Here is a 16,817-nt window from a genome sequence, read left to right as displayed (position 1 = left end):
AGGTTCTTTCTCCTTGATCTATTTTCCAGGACTTCAATTCTTTCGATGCACTTCTTATGGAGCGCCTCGTGCGTCTTCATTTTGACCGCTAGGCCCAGGATCTCGTCCTCGTTGTCCGTTACCTTCTGCTCCACCACACGGAGCTCAATCTCCTGGGCCTTTTGTGTCTCTTTAAGCCCCTCGATTGCCTGTAGCATCGGGGCCAGCACCTCCTTTTTTAGCAGCTCCACACACCGTCTTAAAAATTCATCCTGGTCCGGTCCCCATGTCGCCTGGGCTCCCTCCGACGCCATCTTGTTCCTTTCTTTCCTCTGCCGCTGCCCTCGAGGATTCTCCGAGATCTGGCCGCCGCCGACGATCTTTTTCTTTCCCACTGGGGGGGGGGACTCCCTGTTGCCTCACCCCACACCGGGTTTCGTCAAAAAAAGAATTCCTGTTGGGGCTCTTAAAAGAGCCCGAAGGTCTATTCGAGCTGGAGCCGCCGAAACGTGCGGCTTAGCTGGTCATCGCCACAACCCTTTAACCCCCTTGTTAATCAAAAATGTCTTTACCTCTACCTTAAAATATTCATAGATTCTGCTTCCAGTGTCCTTTGAGGAAGAGAGATCCAGAGACCCCCGATCCTCGGAGAAAAAAAATCTCGGGCTTGATTCTCCAGTCGCCGATACCGAAATCGCTTTCGGCGAACGGCCGCAGAATCCAAGTTCCCGACCAGATCGGGGGCGCCGCCGCTTTTGCGCCATCCCCTCCAAAGCGGCGTATGTATTGACGGCCTCAGGACATTGCCTAAGGTCTGCCCCCCCCTGAGGCTCTGTCCCCAACCGGCCGAGATACCGCTACGTTTTCTTCCAAGTCATTTATGTATATTCCAAAGAGCAGAGGTCCCAGTACTGATCCCTGCGGAACACCTCTAGTAACAGACATCCATTCGGAAAAACGCCCTTCCACTGCCACCCTCTGTCCTCTATGGCCAAGCCAGTCCTGGGTCCATCCAGCTAGTTCACCCCTGACCCCCATGTGATCTAGGGCGGGATTCTCCAACCCCCCGCCGGGTCGGAGAATCGCCGGGGGCTGGCGTGAATCCCGCCCCCGCCGGTTGCCGAATTCTCCGGCATCGGATATTCGGCGGGGGTGGGAATCGTGCCGCGCCGGTTGGCGGGCCCCCCCGGCGATTCTCCGGCCCGCAATGGGCCGAAGTCCCGCTGCTGGAATGCCTGTCCCGCCGGCGAGAATCAAACCACCTCTCTTACCGCCGGGACGAGGCGGCGCGGGCGGGCTCCGGGGTCCTGGGGGGGGGCGCAGGGCGATCTGGCCCCGGGGGGTGCCCCCACGGTGGCCTGGCCCGTGATCGGGGCCTACCGATCCGCAGGTGGGCCTGTGCCGTGGGGGCACTCTTTTCCTTCCGCCTTCGCCATGGTCTCCACTATGGCAGAGGCGGAATACACTCCCTCCACTGCGCATGCGCGGGGATGCCGTGAGCGGCCGCTGAATCTTTCGCGCATGCGCCGCACGGCAAAGTCAGTTTCGCGCCAGCTGGCGGGGCACCAAAGGCCTTTCCCGCCAGCTGGCGGGGCAGAAATCAGTCCAGCGTGGGCCTAGCCCCTCAAGGTTAGGGCTCGGCCCCTCAAGGGGCGGAGGATTCCGCACCTTTGGGGCGGCGCGATGCCGGACTGATTTGCGCCGTTTTTGGTGCCGGTCGGCGGACATCCCGCCGATTACGGAGAATTTCGCCCCTAATCTTTTGCACCAGCCTGCCATGAGGGACCTTATCAAATGCTTTACTAAAGTCCATGCAGACAACATCCACAGTCCTTCCCTCATCAATCATTTTTGTCACCTCCTCAAAAAACTCAATCATATTAGTGAGACGTGACCTACCTTGTACTAAACCATGCTGCCTGTCGTTAATAACAGTACGAAGTCTTACAACACCAGGTTAAAGTCCAACAGGTTTGTTTCGATGTCACTAGCTTTCGGAGCGCTGCTCCTTCCTCAGGTGAATGAAGAGGTCTGTTCCAGAAACACATATATAGACAAATTCAAAGATGCCAAACAATGCTAGGAGTGCGAGCATTAGCAGGTGATTAAATCTTTACAGATCCAGAGATGGGGTAACCCCAGGTTAAAGAGGTGTGAATTGTCTCAAGCCAGGACAGTTGGTAGGATTTCGCAGGCCAGATGGTGGGGGATGAATGTAATGTGACATGAATCCCAGGTCCCGGTTGAGGCCGCACTCATGTGTGCGGAACTTGGCTATAAGTTTCTGCTCGGCGATTCTGCGTTGTCGCGGGTCCTGAAGAACGCTTACCCGGAGATCAGAGGCTGAATGCCCTTGACTGCTGAAGTGTTCCCCGATTGGAAGGGAACATTCCTGCCTGGTGATTGTTGCGCGATGTCCGTTCATTCGTTGTCGCAGCGTCTGCATGGTCTCGCCAATGTACCACGCTTCGGGACATCCTTTCCTGCAGCGTATGAGGTAGACAAAGTTGGGCGAGTCGCACGAGTATGTACCGCGTACCTGGTGGGTGGTGTTCTCACGTGTAATAGTGGTATCCATGTCGATGATCTGGCACGTCTTGCAGAGATTGCCATGACAGGGTTGTGTGGTGTCGTGGTCACTGTTCTGAAGACTGGGTAGTTTGCTGCAAACAATGGTTCGTTTGAGGTTGCGCGGTTGTTTGAAGGCAAGTAGTGGGGGTGTGGGGATGACCTTGGCAAGATGTTCATCGTCATCAATGACGTGTTGAAGGCTGTGAAGAAGATGACGTAGTTTCTCCGCTCCGGGGAAGTTCTGGACGACGAAGGGTATTCTGTCGGTTGTGTCCCATGTTTGTCTTCTGAGGAGGTCGGTCCGGTTTTTCGCTGTGGCGCGTTGGAACTGTCGATCGATGAGTCGAGTGTCATATCCCATTCGTACGAGGGCATCTTTCAACGTCTGTAGATGTCTGTTACGCTCCTCCTCGTCTGAGCAGATCCTGTGTATACGGAGCGCTTGTCCATAGGGGATGGCTTCTTTAATGTGTTTAGGGTGGAAGCTGGAGAAGTGGAGCATCATGAGGTTATCCATGGGTTTGCGGTAAAGCGAAGTGCTGAGGTGACCGTCCTTGATGGAGACGAGTGTGTCCAAGAATGCAACTGATTTTGGAGAGTAGTCCATGGTGAGTCTGATGGTTGGATGGAACTTATTAATGTCATTGTGTAGTCGTTTCAGTGATTCTTCGCCGTGGGTCCAAAGGAAAAAAATGTCATCGATGTATCTGGTGTATAACATCGGTTGAAGGTCCTGTGCGGTGAGTAGGTCCTGTTCAAACTTGTGCATGAAGATGTTGGCGTATTGGGGTGCGAATTTGGTCCCCATGGCTGTTCCGTGCGTCTGGATGAAGAACTTGTTGTCGAAGGTGAAGACGTTGTGATCCAGAATGAAGCGGATGAGTTGCAGAATTGCGTCTGGAGATTGGCAGTTGTCGGTGTTGAGTACTGAGGCAATGCCGTCGTCATGGGGGATGCTGGTGTAGAGTGCCGAGGCGTCCATTGTGACGAGGAATGTCCCTGGTTCAACTGGTCCATGGGTGCTGAGTTTCTGTAGAAAGTCCGTCGTGTCGCGACAGAAGCTGGGTGTACCTTGTACGATGGGTTTCAAGATGCCCTCGATGTAGCCAGAGAGGTTCTCACACAGGGTCCCATTGCCTGAAACGATAGGGCGGCCTGGTGTGTTGGCCTTATGTATTTTTGGGAGGCAGTAGAGATCTCCAATGCGGGGAGTACGTGGGATGAGAGCACGTAGGGTGCTCTGAAGATCTGGATCCAAGGTCTTGATCAGTCTGTTAAGTTGGCGGATGTGTTCCTTGGTCGGATCTGCGGGTAACTGTCTGTAGTGTTCTTGGTTGTTCAGTTGTCGGTATACTTCTTTGCAGTAGTCCGTTCTGTTCAGTACGACAGTGGCCCCCCCTTTGTCTGCTGGTTTGATGACGATGCTGTGGTTGGTCTTGAAAGCGCGGATGGCATTGCGTTGTGCTTGGGTGACGTTCGGGGTTGTCTTGTGAATGCGACTGATGAATCTGGCATTGACGCGACTCCTGACGGCTTGAGCATACATGTCGAGTCTAAGGCAGCGGCCTTCCGGAGGGGTCCAATTCGACTCTTTCCTCTTCGGTTGCCGCACCGCAGATCTCTCGGTCTGCTGTTCCGGTTCATTGGTAGTCTGCTTGGGTTCGCTGTTGGCCTCTTGGGGTCTGTGGAAGAATTCCCGGAGCCTCATTCGCCTGATGAATTCCTCCGTGTCTGCCGCGAGACTGATGGGGTCCATTTTGGTGGTGGTGCAGAAATTAAGCCCTCTGCTGAGGACTTCGATTTCGTCTGGTTGAAGGGTGCAGTCTGACAAGTTGACAATAGATTTCCCTGTATTGTTTTCTACTGTGACACCGGGGGTGGCTTGGTTGCTGCCGGTGGTGATGCCAAGTTTCTCAAGCTTTCTGTTCTTGGTATGCATATAGGTGGCATAGTATTGTTGTCTCATCAGTTTGGCGGTGTTCCGCAGCTGGTCTGCTGCATCCTGAGCGCAAGTTGAGAATATGGCCTCTATCTTGGTTTCCAGGTTGCGTCGGCTGCTGTAGAGCTGGCGGACGAGGTGGTTGAGGAGTGTGAGAGAGGTGCGAAGGCAGAGTCTCTCAGCATAGTCTGTGTTGTAGGTCGACTTGAGTGGGTTTGTGATCTGTAGCCCTTTCGGGATCTTGTCTGCTTTCTTGCATCTATGTAGAAACTTAATGTCAGTGTCTATATGCGCGATCTTCCTGGAGATCCTCTCCACTTTGAGCCGGCAGTTTGCGGTGTCGATGGTAGCCATGATGTGGAGATGCCGGCGTTGGACTGGGGTGAGCACAGTACGAAGTCTTACAACACCAGGTTAAAGTCCAACAGGTTTGTTTCGATGTCACTAGCTTTCGGAACGCTGAATGAAGAGGTCTGTTCCAGAAACACATATATAGACAAATTCAAAGATGCCAAACAATGCTAGGAGTGCGAGCATTAGCAGGTGATTAAATCTTTACAGATCCAGAGATGGGGTAACCCCAGGTTAAAGAGGTGTGAATTGTCTCAAGCCAGGACAGTTGGTAGGATTTCGCAGGCCAGATGGTGGGGGATGAATGTAATGTGACATGAATCCCAGGTCCCGGTTGAGGCCGCACTCATGTGTGCGGAACTTGGCTATAAGTTTCTGCTCGGCGATTCTGCGTTGTCGCGGGTCCTGAAGGCCGCCTTGGAGAACGCTTACCCGGAGATCAGAGGCTGAATGCCCTTGACTGCTCAAGTGTTCCCCGACTGGAAGGGAACATTCCTGCCTGGTGATTGTTGCGCGATGTCCGTTCATTCGTTGTCGCAGCGTCTGCATGGTCTCGCCAATGTACCACGCTTCGGGACATCCTTCCCTGCAGCGTATGAGGTAGACAACGTTGGCTGAGTCGCACGAGTATGTACCGCGTACCTGGTGGGTGGTGTTCTCACGTGTAATAGTGGTATCCATGTCGATGATCTGGCACGTCTTGCAGAGATTGCCATGACAGGGTTGTGTGGTGTCGTGGTCACTGTTCTGAAGACTGGGTAGTTTGCTGCAAACAATGGTTCGTTTGAGGTTGCGCGGTTGTTTGAAGGCAAGTAGTGGGGGTGTGGGGATGACCTTGGCAAGATGTTCATCGTCATCAATGACGTGTTGAAGGCTGTGAAGAAGATGACGTAGTTTCTCCGCTCCGGGGAAGTACTGGACGACGAAGGGTATTCTGTCGGTTGTGTCCCATGTTTGTCTTCTGAGGAGGTCGGTCCGGTTTTTCGCTGTGGCGCGTTGGAACTGTCAATCGATGAGTCGAGTGCCATATCCCATTCGTACAAGGGCATCTTTCAACGTCTGTAGATGTCTGTTATGCTCCTCCTCGTCTGAGCAGATCCTGTGTATACGGAGCGCTTGTCCATAGGGGATGGCTTCTTTAATGTGTTTAGGGTGGAAGCTGGAGAAGTGGAGCATCATGAGGTTATCCGTGGGTTTGCGGTAAAGCGAAGTGCTGAGGTGACCGTCCTTGATGGAGACGAGTGTGTCCAAGAATGCAACTGATTTTGGAGAGTAGTCCATGGTGAGTCTGATGGTTGGATGGAACTTATTAATGTCATTGTGTAGTCGTTTCAGTGATTCTTCGCCGTGGGTCCAAAGGAAAAAAATGTCATCGATGTATCTGGTGTATAACATCGGTTGAAGGTCCTGTGCGGTGAGTAGGTCCTGTTCAAACTTGTGCATGAAGATGTTGGCGTACTGGGGTGCGGATTTGGTCCCCATGGCTGTTCCGTGCGTCTGAATGAAGAACTTGTTGTCGAAGGTGAAGACGTTGTGATCCAGAATGAAGCGGATGAGTTGCAGAATTGCGTCTGGAGATTGGCAGTTGTCGGTGTTGAGTACTGAGGCTGTTGCAGCAATACCGTCGTCATGGGGGATGCTGGTGTAGAGTGCCGAGACGTCCATTGTGACGAGGAATGTCCCTGGTTCAACTGGTCCATGGGTGCTGAGTTTCTGTAGGAAGTCCGTCGTGTCGCGACAGAAGCTGGGTGTACCTTGTACGATGGGTTTCAAGATGCCCTCGATGTAGCCAGAGAGGTTCTCACACAGGGTCCCATTGCCTGAAACGATAGGGCGGCCTGGTGTGTTGGCCTTATGTATTTTTGGGAGGCAGTAGAGATCTCCAATGTGGGGAGTACGTGGGATGAGAGCACGTAGGGTGCTCTGAAGGTCTGGATCCAAGGTCTTGATCAGTCTGTTGGCGGATGTGTTCCTTGGTCGGATCTGCGGGTAACTGTCTGTAGTGTTCTTGGTTGTTCAGTTGTCGGTATACTTCTTTGCAGTAGTCCGTTCTGTTCAGTACGACAGTGGCCCCCCCTTTGTCTGCTGGTTTGATGACGATGCTGTGGTTGGTCTTGAGAGCGCGGATGGCATTGCGTTGTGCTTGGGTGACGTTCGGGGTTGTCTTGTGAATGCGACTGATGAATCTGGCATTGACGCGACTCCTGACGGTTTGAGCATACATGTCGAGTCTAAGGCAGCGGCCTTCCAGAGGGGTCCAATTCGACTCTTCCCTCTTCGGTTGCCGCACCGCAGATCTCTCGGTCTGCTGTTCCGGTTCATTGGTAGTCTGCTTGGGTTCGCTGTTGGCCTCTTGGGGTCTGTGGAAGAATTCCCGGAGCCTCATTCGCCTGATGAATTCCTCCGTGTCTGCCGCGAGACAGACATCGTTAATAAGACCATTCACTTCCAAATGTGCATAGATCCTGGCCGGGATTCGCCCAAATTGGGACTATGTCCCCACACCAGCGTAAAAACGGTGGAGTTTCCTCCAGAAATTCCGATAAAAAGGTTGACCTAATTCAATGCCCTGCCGGGGGCTAGCAGGGACCCGGAGTAAATCTCGCAACTTTAGCTGTGGATACGGACCCCCGCAATTACGATTTGGAGTCCGTTCATGCTCATGGCGGCGATCTCCAGCGGCCACGCCGAGCTCCATGGCGGACTCGGACCACGGAGCATCTAACCGCGTAACCGCGCGGATATCGGGTGGGATTCTCCCATACCCGACGGGGCGGGCCGTACCGGCGCCGAGGAGTGGCGTGAACCACTCCGGTGTCGGGCCCCCCGGAAGGTGCGGAGGATTCAGGGTCTAGGCCGGCACCGGCGGGGCTGGCACCACAGAAACCGCTGCCGAAAGACTGGCCGGCACAAGTTGGCACATGCGCGGGAGCGCCAGCATGGGCTGGCGTCATCCCAGCGAATGCGCAAGGGGGATTCTTCTCCTCGCCGGCCATGGCGGAGGTTGACAGCAGCCGCGCGGAGGGAAAGAGTGCCCCCACGGCACAAGCCTACCCGCGGATCGGTGGGCCCCGATCACAGGCCAAGCCACCGTGGGGGCACTCCCCATGGCCAGATCCCACTGCGCCCCCCCGAGGACTCTGTAGGCCGACCGTAGAGCCAGGTCCCGCCAGTACGGACCTGGTTTGATTTACGGCGGGGGGACTGGCCGAAAATGGGCTGCCGCTCGGCCCATCGTGGGCTGGAGAATCTCTGGGTGGGCCGCTGCTAGCGGCCGCCGGCCGGTGCGGCACGCTACCCGCCCCCGCCAAAACCCCTACGCCAGAGAATTCGGCAGCCGGCGTCGGGGCGGGATTCACGCTGCCCCCTGGCGATTCTCCGACCCGGCGGGGGGGGTCAGAGAAGGAGAAGAAATCGCTTATTGTCACAAGTAGGCTTCAAATGAAGTTACTGTGAAAAGCCCCTCGTCGCCACATTCCGGCACCTGTTCGGGGAGGCTGGTATGGGAATTGAACCGTGCTGCTGGCCTGCCTTGGTCTGCTTTCAAAGCCAGCGATTTAGCCCTGTGCTAAACCAGAACCCCGCCCCTAATCTCCGGCCGCCTACATGGCCCCCCCCTAGTGTCCAATCCCCCCGCCCCCGACCAAGACTGAGTCCGCAGCTGCCATACCAGAATCCCATTTCCGCCCCCACGCCGGCTGCGATTTCGGCACAGGGCTGCGGTGAATCCAGCCCCCTATCTCTGAGAATCTTTTCCCGAGTCCCAGGTTTGATTCCCGGTTTGGGTCACTGTCTGTGCGGAGTCTGCACGTTCTCCCCGTGTCTGCGTGGGTTTCCTCCGGGTGCTCCGGTTTCCTCCCACAAGTCCCAAAAGACGTGCTGGTGAATTGGACATTCTGAATTCTCCCTCTGTGTACCCGAACAGGCGCCGGAATGTGGCGACGAGGGGATTTTCACAGTAACTTCATTGCAATGTTAATGTAATCCTACTTGTGACTAAAATAAAGATTATTATTTTTATTATTATTCATGAACAAAAAAAAAATATGATACCTCCGACAGCATGAGCTTTTATTTTCCACTAGAACCTTTAATGTGGCACATTATCGAATGCCTTATTGTAATCTAAGTACAAAGGCATAAGACCATAAGACCGTAAGACAAAGGAACATAACAATGGAGAGGGATAGGAACATACTGCAGGGCAAGGTTTATAACTGGGGGAAGGGTAATTAAGATGCGATTAGGCAAGAATTGGAGAGCAGAAGATGGAAACAGGAACTGTCAGGGATAGGCACAATTGCGATATGGAGCTTGTTCAAGGAGCAAATACTGCGTGTCCTTGATATGTATGTCCCTGTCAGGCAGGGAGGAAATGGTCGAGTGAGGGAACCATGGTTTACAAAAGAGGTTGAATGTCTTGTCAAGAGGAAGAATGTAAGGATGAGAAAACAAGGTTCAGTTAGGATACTTGAGGGATACAAGATAGCTAGGAAGGAGCTCAAGAAAGGGCTTAGGAGAGCTAGGAGGGGGGCATGAGAAGTCCTTTGCGGGTAGGATCAAGGAAAACCCCAAGTCTTTTTGCACTTATGTGAGGAATAAAAGAATGACCAAGGTGAAATTATGGCCGGTCAAGGACAGTAGTGGGAACATGTGCATGGAGTCTGAAGATATAGGAGAGGCCCTAAATGAATACTTTTCTTCAGTGTTCACAAAGGAGAGGGCAATGTTGTTGAGGAGGATAGTGCGATACAGGCTGGTAGGCTGGAGGAGGTAGATATTCGGAAGGAAGATGTGTTAGAAATTTTGAGAAGCATGAGGATAGATAAGTCCCCTGGGCCTGATGGGATATACCCTAGGATTCTTTGGGAGGCGAGGGATGAGATTGCAGAGCCTTTGGCTTTGATCTTTATGTCCTCACTGTCTACAGGAATAGTGCCGGAAGACTGGAGAGAGGCGAATGTTGTCCCCTTGTTCAAGAAAGGGAATAGGTATAACCCTGGGAATTATAGGCCGGTTAGTCTCATTTCAGTCATCGGTAAATTATTGGAAAGGGTCCTGAGGGATAGGATTTATGATAATTTGGAAAGATACAGCTTAATCTAGAATAGTCAGCATGGATTTGTGAGGGGTAAGTCTTGCCTCACAAGTTTGATTGTTTTCTTTGAGGAGGTAACTAAGTACATATATGAAGGTAGAGCAGTTGATGTTGTATACATGGATTTTAGTAAGGCGTTTGATAAGGTGCCCCATGGTCGGCTCATGTAGAAAGTAAGGAGGCATGGCATAGAGGGAAATTTGGCCGATTGGATCAGTAACTGGCTCTCACATAGAAGACAGAGGGTGGTGGTAGATGGTAAATTTTCATCCTGGAGCCCAGACACCAGCGGTGTACCACAGGGATCAGTGCTGGGTCCTCTGCTATTTGTGATTTTTATCAATGACTTGGATGATGGAGTTGAAAGTTGGGTTAGTAAATTTGCTGATGACACCAAGATTGGTGGAGTAGTGGATGAGGTGGAGGGCTGTTGTAGGCTGCAAAGAAATATTGATAGGATGCAGAGCTGGGCTGAAAAGTGGCAGATGGAGTTTAACCCTGATAAGTGTGAGGTGATTCATTTTGGGAGGACAAATTTGAATGCGGATTACAGGGTTAACGGCAGGGTTCTGAAGAATGTGGAGGAGCAGAGAGATCTCGGAGTCCATGTCCATAGATCTCTGAAAGTTGCCACCCAAGTGGATAGAGCTGTGAAGAAAGCCTATAGTGAGTCAGCATTTATTAACAGGGGGATTGAGTTTAAGAGCCATGAGGTAATGCTGCAACTGTACATGACCCTGGTAAGACCACATTTGGTGTATTGTGTGCAGTTCTGGTCACCTCATGATGGAAGGATGTGGAAGCTTTGGAAAGGGTGGAAAGGAGATTTACCAGGATGCTGCCTGGATTGGAGGGTAGGTCTTTTGAGGAAAGTTTGAGGGAGCTAGGGCTTTTCTCATTGGAGCGAAGGAGGATGCGAGGTGACTTAATTGAGGTGAATAAGATGATGAGAGGGATAGATAGAGTGGGCGTTCAGTGACTTTTTCCTCGGGTGGATGTAGCTGTTACAAGGGGGCATAACTATAAGGTTCATGGTGGAAGATATAGGAAGGATGTCAGAGGAAGGTTCTTTACTCAGAGAGTGGTTAGAGTGTGGAATGGACTGCATGCTGTGATAGTGGAGTCGGACACTTTAGGAACTTTCAAGCGGTTATTGGATAGGCATATGGAGTGCACTAGAATGATTGGGAGTAGGTTGATTTGATCTTAGTTTCAGACTAGTTCGGCACAACATCGTGGGCCGAAGAGCCTGTACTGTGCTATACAGTTCTATGTTCTATGAACAGTATTAGGCCACTCGGCCCATTGAGTCTGCTCCGTCAATCAATCATGGCTGATATTTTCCTCATCCCCATTCTCCTGCTTACTCCCCATAGCCCCTGATCCCCTTATTAATCAAGAACCTATCTATCTCTGTCTTAAAGACACTCAGTGATTTGGCCTCCTCAGCCTTCTGCGGCAAAGAGTTCCACTGATTCACCACCCTCTGGCTGAAGAAATTCCTCCTCATCTCTGTTTCTGTCCCTTCAGTCTGAGGCTGTGCCCTTTGGTTCTAGTTTTTCCTACTTGTGGAAACATCCTCTCCACGGACACCCTATCCAGGCCTCGCAGTATCCTGTCAGTTTCAATAAGATCCCCCCTCATCCTTCTAAACTCCAACAAGTACAGACCCAGAGTCCTCAACCGCTCCTGATACGACAAGTTCTTCATTCCAGGGATCATTCTTGTGAACCTCCTCTGGATCCTTTCCAAGGCCAGCACATCCTTCCTTAGATACAGGGCCCAAAACTGCTCACAATACTCCAAATAGGGTCTGACCAGAGCCTTATGCAGTCTCAGGAGTACATCCCTGGTCTTGTATTCTCGCCCTCTCGACATGAATGCTAACATTGCATTTGCCTTCCTAACTGCCGACTGAACCTGCACGTTAACCTTCAGAGAATCGTGAACAAGGACTCCCAAGTCCCCTTGTGCATCTGACTTCCTAAGCATTTCCCCATTTAGAAATCTGCCCCTTCTTTGCCCACTCTCCGAGCCTGTCCAAGTCCTTCTGCAGCCCCCTTGCTTCCTCAATACTACCTGTCCCTCTACAGGTCTTTGTATCATCTGCAAACTTAGCAACAGTGCCTTCAGTTCCTTCCTCCAGATCATTAATGTATATCGTGAAAAGCTGTGGCCCCAACACCGACTCCTGAGGCACATGAACCATGAAACCATTGTCGATTGTTATCGAAATCCATCTGGTTCATTAATGTCTTTAGAAAGGAAATCTGCAGTCCTTACCTGGTCTGGCCTGTATGTGAATCCATACCCACAGCAAGGGGGCTGACTCTTAAATGACCACAGTCATGGCCATGCAATCCATTCAGTTCAATGGATGCTGACTCAGCCAATGATACCCACATCTCAGGAAAGAATTTAAAAAAACATAACAGGCAGCATTAGTGTGTGATTCTCGGCTTCCATTTTCTCTTCAATATTCTCAACTTCTCCATACACATCTCACAGGTATCGAGAACCATTTATCTGATGACCCACAATGGGGTGGTGCAAGGCGAAGAACACTTCCTAATATGAGAAGAAGAATGGGTAATTTGTGTTATTTAATTCAATAATGTTATTCACTGCAGTATATTGGAAATGGTGGGTTCTGTTTTCACAAGACTGGATCTGCAATGCCACAGTAAATGCTGACCTAGCCAGCCACACTCACATCCTGTAAATGCATTTTTAAAATGTCACTGTGTTACAGAATGGTGAGAGGCCATTTAACACCTCAGACTTTAAACACCATGGGCTTGATTCTCCGCAGCCCGATGCCGAAATCGCGTTCGGCGACGGGCGGAGAATCCAGTTACCCGCATGAAGTCAGGCCGGGCGCCCGTTCCGCAATTCTCCGCCCCCCCACAAAGCAGCATTCCCGGAGAGTACGGCGTGCCAATTATCTGCTGCCTCAGGCCATTGCCTGAGACCCACCCCGCTATTCTCCATCCCCGACCAGCCGAATGCCCGACGGCGTGGACCACTCATGGCCCCACTGCCCGTGATCCCCGTGTGGCTGCTGCGAACTCAGTCCGGGGCCTCCACAGTCAGGGGAGGGCTGAACGGAGGGGAGGGGGGGGGGGGGGGGGGGGGACATTATTTGGGGGCTGGAGGCACTGTGAGGAGGTGGTCTGGGGCGCGCGAGCCGGCCGAAGGAGGGGACTCTTTCGCGGGCTGGGTCCGCGAGCGGCCTCCGCCATGTGGCATGCGTGGCCGCTGTAGGTCGCCGCCGTACGCATGCGTGGCCACGGACCCGGCAAATCTCCGGGGCGTATCAACAGATAGAGCTGGGTGCTCTCTGCTACCGTCCTGCCAGCCCAGCAAAACGGGGAAACTGGCCGTTTTGCGGCAGTTTTTCTGGCGTAGAACACCACCGTTCCCATGCCAACCTGGGGACAGAGCCCAGAATTGGAGAAACCAGCCCCCTATGCACCCCTCAGATGAATAGGATAGAGTTAAATGGAGACTAAGTACTTGACTTTGAAAGAATTCGTCAGGACAAGGAAGAGCTTTGTCTTTGTTTGTTCCCATGGTAACTGAAAGACAGAAGAATTCAGCTGAATCCAATCAAGTTAATCCTATCTTCTATCCCAGAATATTGTTTGTTGATCTTCAGAGTGCGGTTGTCACAATCAAGGCGAATATTTATTGTCCACGTATAGTTGCCCTGTGATATTGTGGTTATGAGTGGTTAGCACAGTTGCTTCACAGCTCCAGGGTCCCAGCCTACTTGCGACAATAAAGATTATTATTATTAGTATAAGGGTCTGGCACATAAAGGATTCATGTGGGCCGAGTATAATATCGCCCACTTAGTGATGTAAGAGAACACATGACCCACACCGAGGGATCAGTTTCATGTTGGAGAGAGCAATTTGTGGAAACAAGCAGGGAGAAAACTTCTAGCTTGGACCCTTAATGTATCTAAATATATAGTTTCTGCTCATTTATAAATACTGACTGTTGAACGACTTAAGACGATGAATACCTTAATAAGACTTACTGAACTGTGCCCAATGCCCAAGTCCTTACAACATGATGGTAGCAAATGGAACAAATCAAAATCTCGCAGATCCTGTGGAAGAAAATCAAAATCCTGGAAAATAGAAGGAAAAATCAAAGAAGCATCATGAGCAAAAGATCAAGAAGTGAAGTAGAGTAGGAAACTGGCAAAAAAAAGCTCCAAAGAAAGGCTTGGAAGCTGAAGGTGGAAATTAAATCCCTTACTGTAGCTGAAGATATCACTAATTCCCACTGAAGCTTTAAAAACCCTCCAAAAGCTAGGATTTGATGCTTCCGAGATCTGAGAACACTGCTAAAGCTGGGACGTCTCTTATCGGTCAATTTAAGCAGGCATTGTTGAAAAGTTTTCAAGACTGAGATTTTGAACGCCATTACTAAGGAGGCCACCGAATCTTTTAGGCAGAGGTGCATGGCGCTGTTATCCTAGATTTACAGAAACATCTGAAAGTTGAACCTCCAATTTAACATTTTTAACCATGGATCTAAAATCCATTCTTCCAGATCAATTTGGGCTGATCCAAGGCGCAAATCAATCACAAAATTGGGGACCTTGGGCTCCTTAAATACATAATTATTTCAGATTAGGATAAACGACAGAAGCGGAGTACGTTAACACACTTTGCGTGATTCTCCGGCCACGGTACGCTGTCGCTCAAGCGAAACGAGGCTGGTGAATAGCGGAAGAGGCCAAAAATGAGAAACGCACCAGGCGCTAAACAACCGGCCCGCTCCCGTAGGCGACATCGGGATCTCGCCATACCGTGCCGACAAATCATTTATCACCACTTAAGCCCTATTTCCATACAATTAACGAGAGCCACCCCATATCCATTGGCCTCCTGTCATTCAGCGGCCTCCCCAGCAAGTGATCACGCTGGCACCGATTAGTTCTCCTTTTGGTAAACGTGAACCTGGCGGAAGGGCTTCTGTAGGGAGCCGAGGAGGTGAGTAGCCATCTTTGCTCGCAGGCAAAGAGCCCGGGGGGCACTGGGATTGCCACTCCAGTGCTCGGTGGGGGGTGAGGGACCTCGGCTGGGGGTGGGGTACCCTCCACAGGGGTGGGCCGTCATAGGAGCGTGGTTGGGGGCGCTGGGGGGGGTCAACTGATGGGCAACCGCTCGCAGCACCAGCATCCCGACCTCTAGATCCTTTACCCGTTCCCGGAGCAACCCTTGTCCCTGCCCATCTGGCCCAACAAACACCCATAACCCCCACTGACTGCCGAGGCCTCTGGCCTTGCAGCTGAAGGCCATTATCGATAGGGAATTAGCAATTGTGGTTAAGTCAGCACTTCACACATCCCAAGTGGATTCCCATGGGTGGGCGGGCCGTGTAGCATGTGGGAATCATTGCTTCACATCCCAATCACACCTTGATACCTGGGCACTGTGAGAGGCAACACCATACGCACAGCAGCCAACATCTGATCACCCAGGGGATGGGACACAGCTCTGGGGACATGTCCATGGCCGGAGGGTCGGTGGGTGCCACAGGGAGGAGGGTACAGAGATGGGCAAAGGGTTCGGAGGTCAGCCCACATTGCGGACAAAAATGACAGAGGACTCATAATGGTTGTGCAAAAAGGTATTTAATGTGTTTCACAAAACCCCAGTCTCCTGAAGGTGCCAACCTCCCAACCCCAATCTCCCCCCTCCCCACCCCTTACCTCCCCACCCCACCCTACCCCCAGCCCCCTCTACCCTCCGCTGGTGTCCTCAGTTATCTTTGATGTGCTTGGCCCTTCTAGCGCTGCCACTACGTCTAGGTGTGTCCCCAGGATGCAGATCAGATGTGGAGCCAGCCAGCTGTTTACCTCGTCCTGTCACCTTCGATGCCCCTGGCGGGCATCCTCTGCGGGCTCTGAGGCCGGATGGCCCCGGCACACCTGTCGGCGGCACATGCACAGCTGTGCCACCCTGTCCCGTGTGCTGACTTCAAGACACAGCCTTGGATTGGATTTGTTTATTGTCACGTGTACCGAGGTACAGTGAACAGTATGTTTCTGCGAGTAGCTCAAACAGATCATTTAGTACATGAAAACAAAACTAAAAGAAAAAGAAAATACATAAAAGGGCAACACAGGAACCACAATGTAAAAACATAAACACCGGCATCGGGTGAAGCATACAGGGTGTAGTATTAATCAGGTCCGTTTATAAGAGGGTTGTTTAGGAGTCTGGTAGCAGCGGGGAAGAAGCTGTTTTTGAATCGGTTTGTACGTGTTCTCAGACTTTTGTCCTGCCCGATGGAAGAATTTGGAAGAGTGAGTAAACCGGGTGGGAGGGGTCTTTGAGTATGCTGCCCGCTTTCCCCAGGCAGCGGGAGGTGTAGATAGAGTCAATGGATCGTGTGATGGACTGGGCGGTGTTCACGACTCTCTGAAGTTTCTTGCGGTCCTGGGCCGAGCAGTTGCCATACCAGGCTGTGATGCAGCCTGATAGGATGCTTTCTATGGTGCATCTGTAAAAGTTGGTAAGAGTCAATGTGGACATGCCGAATTTCCTCAGTTTCCTGAGGAAGTATAGGCGCTGTTGTGCTTTCTTGGTGGTAGCATCGACGTGGGTGGACCAGGACAGATTTTTGGAGATGTGCATCCCCAGGATCAAGGCATTCTGGGAGTATGGAGGTGATGCGCTTCATGACCAACCTCTCGAAGTACTTCATTACGTTTGATGTCAGGGCCACCGGTCGGTAGTCATTGAGGCACGTTGCCTGGTTCTTCTTTGGTACCGGTATGATGGTGGTCTTCTTGAAGCAGGTGGGGCCCTCGGAGTGGAGAAGGGACTGGTAAAAGATGTCCGCGAACGCCTCTGC

General features: G+C 51.8%; 1 protein-coding gene across 1 annotated transcript in view; it reads left to right on the top strand.

Annotated features, from left to right (window-relative positions):
• LOC140425674 (uncharacterized) overlaps positions 1-16,817 on the top strand; it is a 456,765-nt gene that overhangs the window by 42,556 nt on the left and 397,392 nt on the right. Inside the window, exon 3 of the mRNA XM_072510172.1 lies at positions 12,447-12,527. Within this exon, the coding sequence (XP_072366273.1) occupies positions 12,447-12,527 (81 nt within the window). The remainder of the gene's footprint in view (positions 1-12,446; positions 12,528-16,817) is intronic.

This window comes from Scyliorhinus torazame, chromosome 6 (genome assembly GCF_047496885.1).
Source record: "Scyliorhinus torazame isolate Kashiwa2021f chromosome 6, sScyTor2.1, whole genome shotgun sequence".
Lineage (NCBI taxonomy): Eukaryota > Metazoa > Chordata > Chondrichthyes > Carcharhiniformes > Scyliorhinidae > Scyliorhinus > Scyliorhinus torazame.
The sequence above is the reverse complement of the archived record's forward strand: the minus strand, read 5'-3'. Positions and strand labels throughout refer to the sequence as shown.